Source organism: Rhinolophus hipposideros (assembly GCF_964194185.1).
Source record: "Rhinolophus hipposideros genome assembly, chromosome: 3".
Classification (NCBI taxonomy): domain Eukaryota; kingdom Metazoa; phylum Chordata; class Mammalia; order Chiroptera; family Rhinolophidae; genus Rhinolophus; species Rhinolophus hipposideros.
The window spans coordinates 44631251-44652776 of NC_138049.1; the positions used below are offsets into that span (position 1 = coordinate 44631251).

The following is a 21526-nucleotide window of genomic DNA, read 5'->3' on the forward strand; positions in this document are numbered from 1 at the left end:
AGGTGTTGCAACCAATTAAAAATTACAGTTCGTATTACCACACATTAATTGCACATATAATTTAACTTTTTTTAATAGAGAAGGCTTCCTAAGATTTTGTAGCTCCTCAGAATTTTTGTGGAAAAGATCAATTTCATTAAAGAAGCGCTTGAGATCGTAATCGAAATCTGGTTTACATTGATCAATAAGAGTGTACAGTATTTTTCAATGTTTGACAATTTTATGGAGACGGTAATTTTCAGGAATGCCTGATTTTTCAATCTTTTCCTCCTTTCTCCCATCGAAAGACTCCATGAATCAAAGGTTTAATTTCATCTTTTTTCTTTAGACTTCTTTTTACTCATTTACATCCTCCTCCACTGAATCCTACTGCACTTACAGTCAGCACTACACAATCTATTAAGCCACAATGAGTTGAGTATTTCGTGTGTATCTTCAATTAGATTGTAAGTTTCTTGGAGCTGGGGATTTATGCCTTCATTTTCTTGAATCCTCCAGTGGGCCTGGAAGTTGATGTGGGCGGCATACAGCTTCGACAAACACTGGCTGGGTCTCTGAAGTGCCCTTTTTGTCAAAGTGTATAACCACCTCGTTTCGCTTGTACCCTACCCCGCTCATCGGTCTGAGGGTTCTTTGTGCTCCTCGGCACTCTCCGTTTTCTAGGAGAACAAAGGGCTTGTTGGCTAGATACCAGCGCAGCGTCCCGGGGAATCTGAATAAACGGAATTCGCCCCGCCCACCACGGTGCTGAGATTGGGAACGAAGGCTACACTTCTGGGGCTCCATTAACAGTCTCAAAGACTCATGTTTTAAAATCCCCCTCCAACGCTTCGTTACCCACCACGTTACGCCGGCCTTCGGAGCTGCCGATGCTAAAAGATGTTGACAAAGCAGCGAGGGCCTGCGGTCCCGGCGCCCGGTCGCTATGGTAACGAGGAGACGCCGGTGCACGTGCACGGCTTTCTGACGGAAAAGCTTCGCTTGAGCCGAGGGAGGCGCAGAGCGACGTCAGCGCCTTGCGGCAGCAGCGTGACTTACGGCAGCAGCGTGACTTACGGCAGTTCCGCCCCGGCGGAGAGCGCCGTGGGAGTGCCCGGGGGACGCGACGGCCGGCGCGGGCTTCCGCGTGCCCTCGGCTGGCCTCCCCGCAGCATGACCCAGTCGGTGGTCGTGCAGGGTGAGCTGCGTGTAGAGGGTGGGGACCCCGCTGGCGCGGAGCCGAGCCGCCTTGCTTGCCACTAATGCCCGCTCTGCTTCCTTCCTCTCCCCGGTCGCAGTCGGCCAGTGCGGAAACCAGATAGGCTGCTGCTTTTGGGACTTGGCGCTGAGGGAGCACGCCGCCGTCAATCAGGTGCCCGCCCCGCCTCCCGGGAGCCCGCCTCCCCCGCCCCCGGGGCCCTGCCCCCAGACACGCGGGAATGACTCGATTGAACTGTTGTTTGACTGGTGTGCGTTGTACGGGGTCTGCTCGGTACAGAACAGACTGGTTTTTACGCGTGTGTTGGTGTTAGACACACAGTAGACTACCAACAACACTGGCCAGAGACCTTGGTCTGAAGCTCCCCCTACTTAGCAGGGTCTCACCTTTATCAGGGTTCTTGTGATGATCCAGGAGGTAGTGTGTGTGAAAGTACTTTGTACAACAGGTGACGTGTGGTTTTCTCTTCCTTAATTTAACCGGTCAGCTTTTACAATGATCACCAAGAACCCCGAGAAAGCTCCCGCTTGAGTCACCTGTTGTACGGTCTGTGGGGACCCGGGACTGCCAAGGGTCCGTCACTGGACTTAATCCATAGAGCTCGTGGCATTTACTCTTCTCTGCATTGGAAGACTCGGCCTAAGCATTGATGATGATTTGCCTTTTCTTATCATAGCCGCGTACCAGCCATTGTAGTTTTGTGGGATTATTTAGGAAAGAGGCAAAACTTAATTAAATGCTATATTTTTTTTCCACTTTTAGGAAGGAATTTATGATGAAGCGATAAGCAGCTTCTTTAGAAATGTGGATACCAGGTAAGATGGGATTAAAGTCTATCACAGAGCGTAATGATTACTTTTCACGTCAACAGATTGGGAGAGACTCCTTCAGAAGATAATAAGAGCCGTTGATAACTGGAAAGAAAAGAAGTCTGGCTTTTTCGTTTTTCTCATTGAAAGCATATTTATTGTCATTATTCTCATATCATTCTGCAGAGCAAGACAATAGGTTTTCGTATAGGACCATAATAAGGAACAGTGTGCCTTATTTTTATTAACTTGACCTTGAAATAAAGTTTCTAAAGGAATGCTGACGATTTCTCCGAGGGTATCTTGTTAATGCATTCAGTAATAACTAACTGTTGAAAGAAAAATATATTATTTACATTTCTCTGATGTTATTTGTGGTCAGGAATATTTGCTCTATAAATAGAATGAGCTAAAAAGGAGGAAAGCAGTTGTCAGATTACTTTTGTTTTTTTAATAAAGGGTGTATGTGATTATATATTTTTTTATCTGAAAGAGTAATTTGACATTCAGGGTTTGTTGATAAACTTGTAATGTTAAATCATTTAGTTCGTGCAGTTTCAAAATACTTAAAGCTAAACTATGGTGGGCTTGAACTGAAAAATACATACTTAATATCCAGTTTTAATCTCATTCAATAAAAATTCCAGTTCCAGTTTGAATTAGTTGGTTGGGTATTTGAGGCAGTTACCTCCCGGGGAAGGCAAATTAGTCCTCACTTCTTGGTGAATTCCAGAGTGTGACCCTCAGTCTTGTAAACTCAGAATCCATGTTCACACCTTGAGAATGGGACCAATACAGGCAGAAAAACCAAACTCAAAGAGAATGGGAGGTTAAAAAGCAGAAAGTCAATTAGTAGTTGAAAAGCAGGCAGTCAATTAGTAATTGACAATAGGAACTATGAGAAGACAAGACACTCATTTTCCTTCAAAAGCACATTCTCTTCTATAGGAAATCTACTTGAAAAGCGAAGTAATAGAAGGTTGCGTGAAGATCATGGAATCAGACCAAGGGAAGTTTAGTGTATTACCTTAATAACTGGTGTCATTATCTTTATTATGTGGAAATATGCATTATATAGACGAAATTTCCTCTTGTTTGTGAATTAGAAAAAAAACTTCTCCCCTACATACTATTAAGAGACTCAAATTTGCTTTTGTAATACTTCCTTTTAGGTGCTTCCCTTCTGACTCCCATCCCCTCTATTCTTGATGGCCAATCCTTTCATTGAATATTACATAGTTGAGACTCAGCCGGGGAACTATTCTCTCTAAAGGTGATTTCACATAACTACTCTCATCTACTCTCTTTGTTTTATAATTTCATCTGAGAGCGTTCTTATTTCCTCAGTATCAAGTTTGGGGAGAAAAGGCTTGGCATCTTGCTCTTCATTCCATGTACTATCAACACATGCAGTATCTATTCTACAAGTTAATACAAAAAATATTTTTCGAAAACACAACCATAGCTCACATTTGTGTGTACACTTCTGTATCTGTTTGAGAAAATTATCATGCCTTTGTAACAGCATGATAGGAATTTACCTGTACCAGGAATTGGCAAACCTGTCCTGTAAAGGACCAGATGGTAAATATTTAGCTTTGCAGACCATGAGGTCTGTGTCACATCTACTGCTCAACTTTGCCATTGTAGTATGAAAGCAGATATAAATAGTACATAAACAAATGGGTGTGCCTGTGTTCCAATACAACTATTTAGGAGAACAAGTAGCTGGTCAGATTTGGCTGAGAACTAATTTACCAACCCCTGACCTACAGCATTACCTGTGCTCAATTCAGCTTCCCTTCATATATTCTGTCTTCTTGCAAATTATATTGACTCGTACACTGTTTCTGGTGATAGATTATTTACTTTAGTAACTATGTTCAACGTGAAATTCTAGGAAAAGCTTTAGATACTCAGTGGTGTATAACTACTACATTAGTTGCTATGTATTTGGCTACAATAGGAAACCTTATTAATGGTGGCTTAAGCAATAAAGGTATTCAATTATCTCACATACAAATAAATCAGGAAATTGGATGTTCTAGGTTTGGTAAAGTGCCTTAAAGACCAAGATACTGTATGTTGTTTCATCATTCTTAGTGTGTTGGTGTTTTGTCTTCATGTGTATTGCTTCCTAACTATAAAATGGCAGGCTTCACTCCACAAATAACATCCATATTCATGTTTAAGGAAGGAAAACGGAAGAATTGGCACCAACTGCATCTGGTCCTTTTTATCAGAAAAGCTTCCCAAGCTCTCTCTTCGTCTCATTAGCCAGAACTGGATTACATGGCCAGTGCTAACTACAAAGAAAACTGGGGAAAGTAGTACCTTACTTTTTTTTAGCCTAATCACTACCTCCTATTTGGGCGGTAGGCAAGGGAGAAGATTTGAAATGGCAGCCCCTCTGTTACCATTTATGTCTGTCCACCTGGCCTATAAGTAGCTTTATTATGTAAATGACTTTATTACCTGACAGCATTATTAGTCATGGGCTGTCTTATGACCTTTTCTTATTTTTTTATCTTTCAGAGTGGTTGGTGATGGTGGCAGTATTTCCAAGGGGAAAATTTGTTCTTTAAAAGCAAGAGTAAGATATATACACTTGGATTCTTATATTGCATGTGTTTTTAAAATAACTATACTTCTATATCATGAGAATACCATTTTAATTTAACTTCTCAAATTAAAAAAAAAGGTATTTACTGAAAAAAAGGTATTTAATACAAATATGATTAAGCAGACTTTTGTTTTTACCTGAAACTTTAGGGGGAATATTTTGTGCTTAAAATAAAACTTATTTAGCATTTTTTTCTAAATGTTTCGGGGGAAATATACATCTAGATAAGTGCTAACAAAAGGATCTTTCTTAACTCTAAAACTGAAATACAAGTTAATGTTTCATTTGAAGATAATGGAAGCTTTATTTGCTCCCAATACAAAGCATAGATTTAACCACATTGTGGTGAATAAATACCATAACCACATGAGACCTGAACAAAAATGTTTCAAGTCAGTAGCCTATATTTAGTCTTAATACCATTCCAACAACACTTCTGTGATTGTCTACAACAAGCTGCTTTTTCCAATTGTTGATCAGTAATCTTTATAACAAAACAGAAAGGTAGTTTAGATGCTATGGAAGTAATTGAGACGATGATGACCAGACCGGGAGTAGTGGAGGCAAGAGGGGAGAGCAATAGTGTTGTGGCACCTGGGAACCATCTCGTTTCTGTGATCTCTGATGTTCTTAGAAAACAAAATTTAGGGCAGAGACCATGTGCTTGTAAGCTGTTGGAATAATTAACATTTGGTATACTCCATGCCATAGAGGGTGCTAACATCCCAACCCAAATCTTATTCAGAGAAAGGAATGTTGACATTTCCTAGACCACTCCCAATTTGAGCTGTTTCCGACCACCACATCAGTAAGCAAGGTGGGAAGTGGAGGAAACACTACTGGAAAAGAATACATCAGTGTATTTCTAGGGCCTTTGACTTGTCCTAGAAGGTACTCTTCCATTACTCCTTAGGAGCCTCGGTATTATGTGGCTGTGATCTCTGAATAGTCTCGGCTTCACCAGGTAACTTGATGGCTGGGTCCCTCCACCGTGTCCAGTATCTGAAGTTTACATAGGAATTTTGTAAATCCTATGTGATCATTTAGGGAAAGCTGAAAAGCCAGAAAGCTATCACCAGATGGCTCTGGAAGAAAATAATAAACATCAAATCTTAGAAACATCGAATCCTAGCTGTGACTCCAGACCTTGGATGGCTAAGTGAGGAACCCAGAATAATTTCTCCTAATTTGAATTAATTTCCAAGGGAAAAACAAATCAAAGGCCTGGTGTTACTAAGAAAAGATCGGAGGAGTTATATACTGTCAGGGTTTTAATGCTGAGTGACTGATAGTGATGCCGCTGTCAAGACGGACGTCAGGAGGCGCTCGAATGTCCGTCTGTGTTGTGCATGCAGTGCCGAGTCAGGCTGGCAGGGCACGGGGGGCGTGGCTTACACATGTTTAATTTACATTTAGGAGGCAGTAACTAAATGGTTTTCCTTCAGACAAAAAAAAAAAAAAAATATATATATATATATATACACATACATATATATATTTAGTATTTGGTAAATCATCTCGATAAATCTATTTTGGAACAAGGCCAGTATATGGTAAAAATGAGTATTGTAAATATCTTTCAAAATCCCTTAAATTATCAGTGAATAATCAGTCTTGTCTGTGTAAAGTGTATGTATTTACTGCTGTATATAAAGGAGCACATTTGTAAGACATGATTTTATGGTCTTTCTAATATACTGCTATAATATACCAATACTGTGCTATATACTATTATATAATGAAGATATAATATTTATAATATAGTGTATAATAATACTATTTTAATTGCCAGCTTCCAGTAGCATAATTAACTACAAAAATAATTGAATTCACATTTAGGTGGACATAAATGATAACTCTGCTGGAGTCAGTTACTTTATAAATATCAAAATTGATGGTCTCCCTTTGATGAGATAATAAAGCATATAGTTGAGTGGTTCAGAGTCAATATTCTGTAGCCAGGCTAGCCAGTTTTGAATCTCTGCTCTATCACTTACTAGCTTGCTGATCATAGCCAAGTTATTTAATTTTCCTAGGCCTCAGTTTCTACAATCTGTAAAATAGGTATAATTATAATACATATACACAGGGTTGTAAGGATTAAATGGGGTGAGACATATGAGCACATAGAACAGTGACATATTTGGTAAGTGCTTAGTAACATTACATGATCGCAAGAACTAAAAAAGCCCATAAACGAAGCACTTTCTCTGTGACACTGAATCACAGAGTTAATCGCTTTATGGGGTATCCTAAAGTTATTTCAGAATACTTTTTTCAGCTTTGCTTTATTTATTTACTATTTATTTCATGTTTTTACTCTTCTTCCTCATTATAGAAAATATGGGAAGTAAAGCACATAACTGGGTGCACGGGGTATATAACTCTACTGCCAAGTTATCCCTGCTTACATTTTGCTATATTTCTCTCCAGTCTTCTCTGTTTTTCTTTCCATAGTTTTATGTTTCATTTTCTGATGTTCTTAGTAATAGAGGTTATCTCCTATGTCAGTCAAGTTTGTGGCACTGAATTAGATTGTGAGTTACTTGGAAGAAGGACCCTATTGTCATCATTGACACCTACCTAGTGCCTCGGCTTTGCACATAATAGTAAGTTTACTGACTTGAATTGGACAGTTTGGGGCTCTGATTCACAAGGAGCAACGTGGCTCCTCCTAGTGAGCAAATGCATTAACATACCCTACATTTATTGAGAATTTTTTCTGGTTAAGTTTATCTTCTAGATTTCTGAGACCTTCTCAAGAAATTTACAGTTGGTCACATAGGCACTGTAAAATAAAAGAATTGTTAGAAATATCAGTTGAAGGGATTATTCAGCTCCTTTTTTTACCCACTTGGTAATTTGGAGTAGGGTAAGCATTTAGAATCCATCTTTTAATTGGATTCCACCTTTTAAGCAGAGTGGAATTATTTTTTTAAATCTTATTCCAGAAGATACGTAAAGATTCAAATAAAATTTTGATTAAGTTTAAATTATGAAAAGAACAATGCAACTTTTAGCTCTTAAGTTATTTTTGTTTACAGAATGACTAAAGAAAAATAGCTAATTAAGTTTTATTTCTCTTTTTCAGGCTGTTTTAATTGACATGGAGGAAGGGGTAGTAAATGAAATTCTGCAGGGACCTTTGAGAGATGTATTTGATAGCAAGCAGCTCATCACTGATATTTCTGGCTCAGGGAATAATTGGTGAGAATATGCTGAATGTAAAAATGGAATGTCATCTGCAAAAAATGAGCCATCTTTCCTTCATTCTAATAGGTCCTGCTGACATGAAAGCAAAATAGAATGTGCCATACCTAACTTTAGGCCTTTTAGCCCATCATCTTTTCCTTGATAAATGATGGTGTTTCACAGTGCTTGGAAGACGCCTGTATCCTAGTTCTTTCTTTTTTTTTTTTTCCAAGAAAATGATGAATCATGAAAAATTGACTTAATTCTTTATTGTAAATTCATTCTTGCATAATACTAGTGATAAAAGTTTTAAGTATTTTTACAAACTGTTCTCTTACCTGTATTATGATTTGACTTTATCATGTTGTCCAGTTGGTGAGATTTAATAGAACTGATACAGAGATACAAGCCAGACCAGCATTCAAAAGCCCTAGCATTCAAGCTCAGGCTGTGTTTGGCCTTAAATTATAATGGTCTCTTCTCCTTAATGGGAAAAAAGCTCCAACAGTTATCATTTAAAAATTTACATTGAGACTGTTTTTTAAAAATTAAGTAGCTCCTTGGTATTTGCAAATCTAATATTATGTTAACTATTTGCAATCAGTCTCTCAGTTTCATAATGCATAGTGATGTATAATTTTACGAAAGCATGAATTTGAATCTTGCGTTCTGAGAGTCATTTAGGGAGAACCAGTCACTAAATAAGTGAATCCACCTGACCACCCAACTGGCTTTTCTCTTTGTTGTATAACTTATTCTGTAACTTTTGAGTTATACTTGATTGCATGTTGTAGGAAAATGATGTTTAGTTTTTTAATTAATCATAGTGATACTTGCAAATTTAGGCAGCCAAAAAGGCTTGCAGAGGCTCATGACTGAGTTTTCTACTATATGCCATTTCATCTAGTAATAACATGACGTGACCAATGTTTTACGCATATTTTAAACCAAAATAGGTTAATTTAAATTTTTAGGTCTTTGTAGTTGACCACGTTCTGCTTTTTAATATATAAAATTCACTGCAGTCAGAGTTTACTTTAAATAGAGATGAGAAAAAAAATATGTAACTAAAATCTCGTTTTGTTGTAATTGTACCTTAAGACAAAATTAAGATAAATTTTAAAAAACATAGCTGTATATCCATTGAAAATGAGCTACCTTATTAGGGTATTTGAGGATTATAGATATATGTATATACCAGGGGTGCCAAAAAAATGTATACGCATGAAAATATGGTATTCATCTTTTATTATCAGTATATATTATTACAATTTTAATAGTTTTTTCCCTTTTTAAAATGTGTATACATTTTTTTGGCACCCTCCATATATTTGTTCAATTTTCCATTTATTTGAGATACCGTAATACGATTTATTGATATGAAACAGGAATAGAATTGACTTAATACAGTAAAAATACTTTTGCAAGTTTTTCTATATTCATTTAGATCAGAAGTAAAATCTTGAAATAATTCATGCAAATAATTTTTTAAATCTCTATTCTTTTTTCCAGGGCTGTGGGTCACAGAGTTTTTGGCAGTCTTTACCAAGAACAGATTTTAGAGAAACTCAGAAAGTCAGCAGAGCACTGCGATTGTTTGCAGTGTTTTTTTATAATACATTCCATGGGAGGAGGTAAAGTTATTTACTCGTTTACCCATAACAATGTGAAAGTGCAACTGGGAATCCATTTTGCAAACATAAGTCTAGTTTTCAGTCCTATGCTTAAGATAGAACTATTAAGAAGAGTGTGTGTGTTTATTATATGTGCTGCCGAAGCGAGCAGTGTGTGTGTTTATGAATATAAGTACATAACAGCTTTTTACTTAAATGTCAAAGTATGTCACTATTACCACTTTTTTTAATTAAATCCTTTTAAGAGTCAATAGAATGTGAAAAATTTACTTCTTCTACCTTTAGTTTCTTTTACAAACTTTCCAGCTACATTTCAATATATATGAGCTTTTGGGAAATGCTGACTCTGTCCTTAGTGTTAGCTTGTGCAGTCCCATATCCTAACTAGAGCTAAGTAGGAATTCTGGCTTGTTTGTAGGTATGCCTGTAAAAGAATATCAAAACCCTTTCTCAAACTACCCTCATACCTTTCCTGTGTCCAATCAGAGAAATAAGTAAAAGAAATTCTTTTAGTCAACTCCTTTAAATCATTCTTTACGTGGTAATTAATCACCTTGACCTAGAATAAATGATTTACATCGCTCTGTTTCCCCAGCCTGTTCCATGAAATAGAAACAGGTCATAATCTACTAATTTCATAATAGGATTAGCCAATTGTAAAAATCCGCCACATTTTTTTCTCCAAACTGAGATTAAGATTTTGTTTTCACCAGGTTATGTACAATTGATTTTTCATATATATATCTATTATTCAGTGTAATAGCATTTTAAAATTAAAGTCATAATTGTTACATAACCATGCCTTTAGAAGACCACCATAATCATTAAATTAAGAAACAAATTTTCTTTCTACCAGTATAATTAACCTGCAAGTTGAAGTTTTAAAAAAAAAGTTTAATTTATAGTTCATTATGGTGCCTTTTTAAAATCCCTCTATTTCTCAAAATCTCAGAAAATTACACTTTATTCATAATTCATTGAAAATTACAAAAATAAATAATAGTGAAGGTTAAAAATGAAGGTTTCCTTTCCCACATCTAATCCTTAGAGTCTCCGTACAAGTAATCAAGTTTGCCAGTGTCATACTTACAGATATATCTACACCTATTAAAAGTGCGTGTGTATTCATGTGCTTGTGTGTGTTTTTATGTAAATGAAATCATGCAATACATATTATTCTGAATTTTTTTACTTTTATCTTTCCTGAGTGTCTTTCAATATTACCTCTGTCTCAGAGAATTCAATTGTGTGAATAGGTAATAATTTTTAAAGTCAGCCCTCATTGATGGATGTTAAGTTGTTTATGGCATTTAGTTACTATAAACAATCCCCAGTGAACATCTAGTACATACATCTCTCTTCATTTGTGCCACTATTGCTGTAGGCAATATTCCTAGAAAGGAAAGTGGGACCAAAGAATATGTAGATTTTAAATTTTCTCTGATTACTGAAAACCTGCCTACTTTATTGCACCAATCCGTATTACTAGCAGCAATTTATAAGTTTACGTCCCCACACTGTCACCAACACTGAGTATTATGAGACATAAATCTAATATGTTCAAAATTATATTGTCTTAAATTACATTTATTAGAAGGTTGAACATCAAATCTCTTTCCCATTTGATTTATTTTGAGTTAGATATTTATATCCTTTGCCCATTTTTCTATTGTATTAATTCATATTTCTTTGGTTGATTTGTGAGACCTCTTCATTGTAAAGAAATTTAGTCGTCATAAATATAGAAGATTTTTTTCTAAGTTTGCCTTTTTATTTTGTGTATGAGTTTTATATATATTTAAGCTTTGTTTATTTTTAATGTAATCAAAATGATCTTTTCTGTAATGGTTCTGGTTTTGTATAATGCTTAGAAAGTCCTTCCTATTAAAGATTAACCGGGAAAAAAAATCTTCCTCGCTTTCATCTAGTATTTTTAACATCATACCTTTTTAGTATGTATCTACATGGGTTAGCACATTGGCTTTAAAACTTTTTTTTAAATCAGAACAGCAAGAAATAACATTTCACATCACAGCCCAAACATACACACACACAAACTGAAACAAAAGATTCAGAAAACATTACTTACACACACCACATGTGACACGTTGATATTTCTACTGTTTCATTTAAGAAAAGAAAATATCGGTCCTAACCTAATAAATTAGTTTCATAGCCCACTGATGGTTCACAACCCATAGTTTGAAAAACACCAGGTTAGAGGATTCCAGTTTTATGTCTTTACAGTTCTCACAAATTTTTGAACTTACATAAATGTAACTATGTGTGCCAGAAAGTTACCTGAATGGGATTCCTAGAGTTTCTGCTTTTAAATAGTTGAAAAGCTTTCTAACTGAAAATTTTGTATATTCAAGATAGTCATGCGTAAGCAGTTTTAGCTCAATGTTTAAGTTACTTGTGTCACAATAGTGTCCTTCAGCATTAAGGCTGCATATTGCTGCACCAAAGAGGTTAAGATAGTTTGGTTTTGTTAAGTTGCCTAACACCAAGTGTAGACTGAAGACTCTTAGTATTTTACGCTTCAATCAGTTCTTTTGGCATCAGATAAATATAACTTAAATTTGAAAAAGGGTGAAATAGAGAAAGCCTTCCCAACTTCACAGTAAGAGCCAGAGATTGAACTCAGGACTTTAAGCCTCAGTACCCATTTCCTTCTATGAAATTAGATTAGTTAATATCATGTTTCCCCAAAAATAAGACCAGTTCTTATGTTAATATTTGCTCCAAAAGACGCATTAGGGCGTATGTTCAGGGGATGTCATCCTGAAAAATCATGCTAGGGCTTATTTTCCGGTTAGGTCTTATTTTCAGGGAAACACCGTATATAATCACAGGAATAAATTGAAAATTAAAAGTTTTTAATAAATATTTCTACAAAAACCATAAAATTCCAAGTTCTTCACAATTCAGAACCATTTGTGCTCTTTTCTTTTTGAACTTTAATCCTCAGGAACAGGATCTGGACTTGGCACATTTCTTTTAAAAGTGCTTGAGGATGAATTCCCAGAAGTATACAGACTCGTGACTTCCGTTTATCCTTCTGGTGAGGATGATGTCATAACTTCGCCTTATAATAGCATCTTGGCAATGAAGGAACTTAATGAGCATGCAGACTGTGTGTTGCCCATTGACAACCAAGTAAGAAATGACATTGTAATTTATGGACGTATTGCATATAAATTCATTCCTGTGTTATGCTTATGTGTTTATATGAAATATTCTTTTCAACCTTCCCATCTAAGAGGAAAAAACATGTTTAAATTGTTTCTTTCTCTTCTCTCCTTCCTGATAGAATGTCATCTATGTCCACTCTTCTTAATAGCTTCTCTCCCAATGTTTTTCCCTTAAAAGTCTTTATTTGACATCATTAGCAAAATTGACCTCATGGTGAATTCTGGAAAATTGGGGACAACTATAAAGCCAAAGAGTCTGGTTACTTCAAGTGCTGGGGCTTCTAAAAAGCGGCAGGAGAAGCCCTTTGATGCAATGAACAACATTGTGGCAAATTTGCTGCTTAACCTAACAAGGTAATCCTATTGATGCTGTATACCTGAAGACAATTTAAAAACTTCACTGTGCTTTTGATGATGTTTGTAGTAGCATTTTTTTCAGTTAAGTTGTAGGAGCTTCTTTGATTTTTATTTTGTCTAGTGTTTTCAAATCTTGGAGTCATAGACCAGAATTTTAATTTCTGTGACTCCAAAGCAGCAGAATATTTCCCCAGAAATATTCCATGGAATATTTCCATGGTATTAAATAATAAAAGGTTTTGTGGTAGATACACTTGAGAAACATTTGGTTAGACAAAAGTAAACATTTTTTTTACTGTAGGATATCTTAATCCATTAAACCAACTTAATCTGTACCTCTCATTTGCTGGTCCAAAATATTTCCTTGACTTTAATTGCTTTGGTATCATTATATTCCAAATTATAGAGCATATTCAGTAGACCCTTGAGGAATTTAGTGAAGTTTACAGAATAATTAAATAATTGTGACCTATATGTATTTAACTCAAGCTAAAGTGTGTTTTAAGATTTTTTTTTTATACAGAGCGTACCAAAAAATGTATATGCAATTTAAGAAAGGAAAAAACTGTATTAAACTTATGCTGATGGTCACCACTTTGAGGACCTCTTGTAATTGCAGAAGTCAAATATGACTTATATTCATCTTTTGTTATCAGTATATATTACTACAATTTAATACAGTTTTTTAATTTCTTAAAATGTGTATACATTTTTGGTACCCTCTATTTATGTAATGAGCAAACTGTAATGGTGTGTTAGTTACACTTCAGATATTCCAGAAATAACAATTGTTGTAGATGTCGTGTTATATTTTTTCTTTATACAACATGTTCATGATACTACATTTCACCTATACTGGGGAAAAGCATATAGTCTACTGAAGAACAGAGTATGAAAGGATTTAAGAAAATGCCTGCTGAATAAATCAAGCTACATTCAAAGTGTATAATTTTAAAATTAATTTCTTTCTCATACTTTAATTTTTCAGCTCTGCGAGGTTTGAAGGATCCCTTAATATGGACCTTAATGAAATCAGCATGAATTTAGTTCCTTTTCCTCAATTGCATTATCTCGTGTCAAGCCTAACACCTCTATATACACTGGCAGATGTTAACATTCCTCCTCGAAGGTAAGATGTAGAAACGTTACTTCAGTTACTTTAGAACTTGAATTATTTTTATTTTAATTTTAAGAGAAAAGTTTAAAATAACCAATTATTTCTTCATATCATTTTCTTTGTGAAAACTATATAATAAAATACAGTTGATGACAGCCATTTTTTTATTATATGAATCTTTATTTAAAAGTCATTATTTTAAAATGTCAGTATTAAACTGTTTGAAATTAAATCTAGTAAAAACTAAGTAATAACTAAATTTTTAAACTTAATGTCAAGTAAATATATAAGATTTAAGGGCTTTGAAGTCTGACATACTTAAGTCTGAATCCTAATTGTCTCACTCGTAGCACATTTGCCACTACTTTAGTTTTTTCGTCTGTGCAAATGAGAGTCGTAGTGCCTACCTCCGACTCTCATACCCAATATGCTTATTGGGTATGTTAAGAATATCTTTTAAAGCTCTAATCACAGCCCAGCACCATAGAAGGCTTTCAGGTGTTACTCTGTATAGTAGCTGTAATAGATCATTTTCAGAACACCTTGTTTTATAACTGTGTGTCATTTCTAAGCATAAAACTTAACATCAGTTTACTTAACAAAAAATGTAGTTGGAAGATACTTTTAAGCATACACAGAGATGATAAGCTTGAAACAGTCACACTGGCATTCACAGTTGACTGAGGGAAAAAGTCCTGCCAAACTCTGTAAGAGGAAAGTATGTAAATGATAAAGTAAAAACAAAATTAAAGGTTTTTTCCATAGTTTAAGTTTTGGCAAGATAAAAATTCCATATTGCAGGAATGTCACAGTGATTTTTATTTGAGCCACTAGCAAATAACCAGTTAATGCCAACTAATAGGTAGTATGCTTTTTCAGCATGGGATGCTAATGACCTTAAAAAGTTAAGCAACTGGCCCAGTGTGTGGAATAATTAATATAAGACCCAGGTCTTATATTATAATAAAATAAGACCAGGTGTTATATTAATTTTTGCTCCAAAAGACACATTAGAGATGATTGTCCGGCTAGGTCTTATTTTCAGGGAAACACGGTAGAAGTCTCCCTTTTCAGGATCACTACTATAGAGTTTTATCTTTTATAGAAGAGCCTAAGATTGTCCTTTGCTAGTTTCCTCTTAATTTTAACTAATTGATGATGTGTTTTACAGATGATGTATCTTAATGTTGTAGGCTTTTAATTAGTTTTGATAGTTCTGATACTAGGAAGTAGATAAGCATACTGAAATAAGTAATGACACAAGTTTCCTAATTCAAGTTTCAGAAATCAGTACTACATAGAGCTCACTAATGATATAGTCAACATTTTATAGCTACTTGAAATCACCAGTATACTGCAGAAGCTCTTTATTCCAAAAAACAGATACTGTATGGTTTCCTTCTCATATTTCATAAAAGATTGCTCTGAGAAAATGATAGCTGAGATTTAGAATATATTTGTGTGTGAAGTTTATTTACATATAGATGATTATCTTTTCATTTTATAGTTATACACAAAAGAAAGATGTAATATTTTGTATAAACAGTGACTCTCATTGCTCTAGGTTGGATCAGATGTTTTCAGATGCCTTTAGTAAACATCACCAGCTAATTCGGGCTGATCCCAAACATAATCTCTACCTTGCCTGTGCCCTCATGGTTAGAGGAAATGTCCAGATTTCAGATCTTCGCAGAAATATTGAAAGGTTTGATTTTACATTTTTTCAATAAATGTGTGTACTGCTTGCGACTAGCATAGTAGTTCAGATGGCTTCTGAGAATTCTAGTATTGCCACTTAATTAAAGTGTGACCTTGTGCAAGCTACTTAGCATCTCTGAGCCTTATTTTCCTCAAATGTATAATAAGAATGATAATAGTACAAAATTGTCACTTACAAAGTACGGAGTGATGTATGAGATGTTTTACTTCCTGAGAGTGTTCAGCAAATTTAACTATTATTTTTATTACCACCACCAAAAAGTTTACGTTTTACTATTTATTGACAGTTTATTTTTTAGGAACACTGTTCTGTTAAATTACAAATAAGGAAAATTATAATACCTTCATTTCTTTTCATCCCCAGCTTTCTAAAGTTAAGGAATGTGTTTATAGCTTTTTTTAATCACCGTCACAGCCAATCTGATGTCCTCCTACTAAATGTCCCTTAGTTCAGTCAGACTGTACTGCTAACAGCATACATTCTAAACTAAGCAATTAGAAGGGTACCATCAGTAATGTCCTAGTTTAACTAATGTCAGCTGCCATAATATGGCAGACATTTTTAGTACCTCACTTCTTACCCTGAGTTCTTGTATCTCAGATTAAAACCTTCTCTGCAGTTTGTCTCCTGGAATCAAGAAGGTTGGAAGACCAGCCTGTGTTCAGTACCTCCTGTGGGTCATTCTCATTCATTATTAGCTTTAGCAAATAACACATGCGTGAAGCCTACCTTTGTGGAACTGAGAGAGAGATTCATGAGGCTCTATAAGAAAAAGGTAATTATCAGTACACTTTTGTAACTGTATGTGTTTATTTTGGCTATTTAAAATGTATTTTCAAGAATAACACTATTACAAATCAGGATGAACCTGTCTGCTATTCATGGTACTGATTATAAGAGGAGAGGCTTATAATCAGTAAGATTATAAGGCTTATAATCAATAAGAGGAGAGGCTTATTCAGACTATCTAAAAGAGAAATCTCAGGAGTTTATAGGTTTTGAGTTCTCATTTCTCTTGTAAATCTGAGTGAACTATCACTTTAATAAGGAATGTTTACATTATAGGATAGTTATATGGAATAAATTTCCAGAAAATAGTCAACATTATCCTTTTTTATTTATAGGCTCATCTTCATCACTATCTACAAATTGAAGGGATGGAGGAAAGCTGTTTCACAGAAGCTGTGTCATCTTTATCAGCACTTATACAGGAATATAACCAGCTAGACGCCACAAAAAGCATGCCTGTGGAAGATTCACCTAGATTAAGCATAGCTGTGTAAAAAAGAAACCCCAAAACTGCTTTTACTTTATCTTAATTTCACATTTTTTTGTCATCTTACCTTTGTGTTTCATAATTTTTGTGATTGAGAAAGCCCAGTTTGTGTTTTTCATATTAGGAAGTATTTTTGTCTGAAAGAGTGGTTCCATTTCATCACAATTTGTTGTGTCAAATTAATAAAGTCATAGGACCTTAACTTCAAAAATTTGTCTTCAGAAAATCCCCCTTTTCTGAAATTGAAAGAACAGAGTTCTTTAGTATTTACTTTATTTATAATCTTATATTGAGGCATTTATACAAGATAATCATGTCTTAAATAAAATCTTGTACAGATTTTTTATTTATTTATAGTTTGTTTTTATACTGTTTAAATTCATCGGATTCTTTAAAAATAAATAGAGGGAGTTGAAGAACATAATGTAAATATTTCTGTGTAATACACACTAACTTCAGGGATAGGTTTTGTCACAGCTCTTATGGAGGTTTTGATTCTTTGGATAACCACTTGTTTGTACTCAATAGAATCAATTTACATTTATTTTAACATGCATTTATATTAAATTATTTTTAAGTATGATGCTTTGTTATCAAATCAGTTGATTTTATAATAATAAATGTCCATATTTTTAAACAATACTACTTGTTATTGGTTTGCTTGTCACCATTTATACAAGAGGATGTTATGAAGCTTGATATCTTCTAAACTTTGCAGTAAACGGCTGTACTAGTCTCCTAAAATTGTTCCAGTTACTATTATCTCCAGTTTTAATCTTTAGCATTTATTTATCTTTAATCACAATTTATATTTCAAATCCATAGGATGATTTATCAATTCAGGAAGTAAGTTTTAGGAACAAATTATTTTCAAGCCAAAATAATTTGTTCTGTGTTTTCTTTTGTGTTACATTTTTTAAGTTTCTTTCCTTTTCACAGTAAGGATACTGCTCTTGGTCTTTCTTTATCTTAGAAATTTAGTTTTTTACAGTATTTGGTATAAAAACTTTTAGATTACAGTTATCAACAGTGCCCAATAAAATTCCATTTTCTACTTCCCAAAGAAACCTTAATGAACTGATATTGAGGATAGGACAATGGAAATTATATACAGAGGGTGTCAAAAAAATGTATACACATCTTGGGATGAAAACTTTCCAATTTGCTGTTTCAGGAATGTGTTGTATGCTTGTTCTGCTAACTCCTGTCTCACGTGCACATTGTTTGGTAGACTTCCATGGCGAGCGTGTAAACTCTTCCAGCACCACAACAGGACTTGTTGCTGTGCAAGGCCTCCCAGATCTTCCCTCGCGCACGTCACACACAGTACCCTGCGTCTCAGACTTATCACGAAGGCCTGCTATTGTTAGGTGTGTTGCAGGTTCTGTTGCGTACTCACGCCTCCTTTGTCATTGTACTTCCACAGCGTTTTCAAATTTCAAATACCACTTCAAAATGGTCTGGCGCTCCTCAAACCACCGTGCTGTCACCATTTTCTTTAACTGTCCTGCCAGTCGCATGGTGACACTAACAATCATTTGATTGACACCATCTTTTGAGCAAACGTCATACTACACATCGCTACCGTAATCCAATTCAACTTCGAAAAGTAATACATAGATAACATCTCTTAAAATGTGTATACATTTTTTGACACCCCCATTATTTATAGTTTAACCTATTCCTATTTAAGAATTAATCTAGAATCTTGCTCACCCTATAGTGATTATCATCTGAATGGAACCTAGGCCACTGTCGAAGTACAGATAAAGTTTTAAAATTTTAATATGCTTTTTACACATCTTCAACAAAGTATTCCAGATTTTAGAGAATAAAAGATTTTCTAAGATACAAATAAATGGAAATACATACCACGCTCATGGATAGTAAGAATTAATGTAGTTAAAATGTCCATACTGCCTAAGGCAATAGACAGATTCAAAAGGAGAAGATGAGGGGATTAGAAAGCACAGTCAGTAACCACAAGATTGCCACGGGGATACAAAAGACAGTTTGGGGAATATAATCAATAATGTAAAGATTTTGTAGGGTATCTGATGGACACTTGTCTGATTAGGGAGACCACTTGATTAACTGTGTAGATGCCTGACCAGTGCACTGTACACCTGAAACTGAATAACTGAATTTCAACTATAATTTTATATATATAACTATAATTTTATATAATTATATATAAAATTAGTTATATAATTAAATGTAATTATATAACTAATTTTATATATAATTATATAATATATAATAATATATATTATATTAATTATATATATTATATATTATAAAATAATATATATTATATAATTATATATATAACCATAATTTATATATATATATGGTCACAGGATGTGGAGTACAGCATAGGGAATAGAGTCAATGAAATTGTAACAGCTATATACGATGTCAGAGGGGTAGTAGATTGGGGAAGGGGATCATCACTTTGTGAGGGGTGTAAATGTCTATTACATTGTTTTGTGCACCTGAAACTAACTTTTTAAAAAAAGAATGAATAGGTGTAATGAAAAGGTTGTTACAAAGCTTTTCAGTAATGATAATGGTATATATATATACGTATATGTATATACGTGTATATACGTATATATATATACATGTATATACATACATATATATACATACATATATATATATATATATATATATATATGTTTAGACATGGTTTCCCACATTCTTTGGTAACTTGAAAATGTGGAGTTTTGCTAGGTTGTATTAAATAATTAAAAATTATTACATATCTAGATATTCCAAACTAACAAAATACTGAAATATTAATTATTGATTGGGTCTTTGGTTTCTTGTTACAGGAAAGATAAGTGATAAATTTAGATCTGTTAATAAATGTTTTGTACTTTAAAAAGTATGCTTATAAATTGTGTAGTTTTCCATTATATATGGAAAACATAGGTAGAACAAAGTATCTGTGTATTACATAATCATAAGATATTTTAAGAGTTCAATTTTAAGGTTTTCAAATTTTACATATATTTGTAGTAGAACCTTTTTTAAAGCTCCTAATGTTTTAAATACAGTAATCTGAGAAGAGCTAGGCATTCATATTGTTTTAAACCAATAAGGTGGATTTGCCACCCTTTTAAAACCATTCTAACTTTTTAATGACGTGATTGACTAACCTTAACTTTTCCCTCCGGGTGCTCGGTTTTATAGGATCTTGAGCTCAGAAAATATATCTCCTGGATCTCTGCAGTTTCTCTGACATACACAAGATGTGATCCACAGCATCTTCCATTTAAATGACCCTTCATTTGGGCAATCAAATTGAATGGTAATCATTTTAGACTTATTAGGAACACAGCATCTCTTATCCAAGCAAATTCCACAGAAAGTGGGTTTATAATTATGAGTGCTTGAACATCCAGAAAAGACAAATTTTTCAGATTTGATGAGTTGGAAAGTAGGTTGGCACGTTTTTCCTTTGGGGATCTGAAAAGGTACATAACATTAAAAAATTATTCTTTCAGTTTGATTACAATAATAGAAAAGTGATACTAAATACATTTTACAACACAAACACACAGATATAAATTATTTCCAGGATATTAATAGTTGCTATTTAGTAAATGCCAGCACTCTTTTCTACCTTTAAAATCCCCTCACTAGCAGCCTGTCTGTCCTCCCTGTTCTTGCTTCATGTTATAGAGGCCGCTCTCCAATAATTTTTGCTATCTATGCTTTACTTAGTTCCACAATAAATGAAAATTTCTGTTTTTAATATCAAGGTCCATGTCTTATTAAACGTTTTTTTACCTATGAATTAGCAAATTCCCTTATACAGCTCAGACAGTTCTGAGTGGATGGATATATGCATAAATATCTTAATCCCTTTAAAATTAAGTTACTAACTTCTAATATGATAAGGAATAATTTAAGGATGAGGAGGGTTTTGTAGCATTCCTAAAAATTACTCTTGAAACAGTCATCTTCTGTAGTTCTAGAAACAGGACCAACTCTAGTTACACCAAACAATCTTAGAATAGTTTATCATTATCCTTTATTTGGCAAGTTTACTATCTAAGCACAAGCATTTTAGAAGTGATGTGGTTCCCCAAGTTGATGATACAAAACTAAGATCAGAACTTCTCTGATGTCCATAATGTCTGTTCTCATAAATATGTTAAAACAAGAATCTGTTATCCATTGATTCTTTGATTCTACTACATAAAATTAATACAGAAAAAAAGAAGTTAGAATCTGAAAAGGATCTACTCTCAAAAAAGAACATACATGGTGAGGTACCACAAAAATTCAGGCTGATCAAGACCCACACTAGTAAGTTGATAGAGTATCTAAAACACTATTAAGCTGATAAAAGTATCTGGAATCAACAGATTAACATTACCTCTCTGCTTAGTCAA

At 34.3% G+C, this 21526-nt stretch overlaps 3 protein-coding genes across 3 annotated transcripts in view; 1 reads left to right on the top strand and 2 right to left on the bottom strand.

Annotated features, from left to right (window-relative positions):
- FAM229B (family with sequence similarity 229 member B) overlaps positions 1 to 965 on the bottom strand; it is a 13880-nt gene extending 12915 nt beyond the window's left edge. The window contains exon 1 of the mRNA XM_081044886.1: positions 842 to 965. The gene's annotated coding sequence lies outside the window, so the exon portion shown is untranslated. The remainder of the gene's footprint in view (positions 1 to 841) is intronic.
- Positions 80 to 17754, top strand: TUBE1 (tubulin epsilon 1). The gene is made up of 12 exons (XM_081044884.1): positions 80 to 1177; positions 1278 to 1351; positions 1961 to 2013; positions 4543 to 4600; positions 7722 to 7837; positions 9335 to 9456; positions 12428 to 12615; positions 12829 to 13004; positions 13996 to 14136; positions 15689 to 15829; positions 16445 to 16619; positions 16969 to 17754. The coding sequence occupies exons 1-12, from the start codon at positions 880 to 882 to the stop codon at positions 17125 to 17127; spliced, it is 1701 nt and encodes a 566-aa protein (XP_080901010.1). The 5' UTR covers positions 80 to 879; the 3' UTR covers positions 17128 to 17754.
- The window catches only part of CCN6 (cellular communication network factor 6), a 19482-nt gene continuing 13539 nt past the window's right edge, over positions 15584 to 21526 (bottom strand). The window contains exons 5-6 of the mRNA XM_081044885.1: positions 20285 to 20594; positions 15584 to 17356 (exon numbers count right to left, since the gene is read on the bottom strand). Of these exons, the coding sequence (XP_080901011.1) occupies positions 20313 to 20594 (282 nt within the window). The 3' untranslated portion in view covers positions 15584 to 17356; positions 20285 to 20312. The remainder of the gene's footprint in view (positions 17357 to 20284; positions 20595 to 21526) is intronic.

Bases quoted from the DNA above. Each gene is read 5' to 3' on its own strand.
- TUBE1 (XM_081044884.1), top strand. From the start codon at position 880: ATGTTGACAAAGCAGCGAGGGCCTGCGGTCCCGGCGCCCGGTCGCTAT. The intron at 1,178-1,277 runs GTGAGCTGCGTG...CCCCGGTCGCAG, and splicing joins CCAGTCGGTGGTCGTGCAGG to TCGGCCAGTGCGGAAACCAG. The intron at 13,005-13,995 runs GTAATCCTATTG...TTAATTTTTCAG, and splicing joins TTGCTGCTTAACCTAACAAG to CTCTGCGAGGTTTGAAGGAT.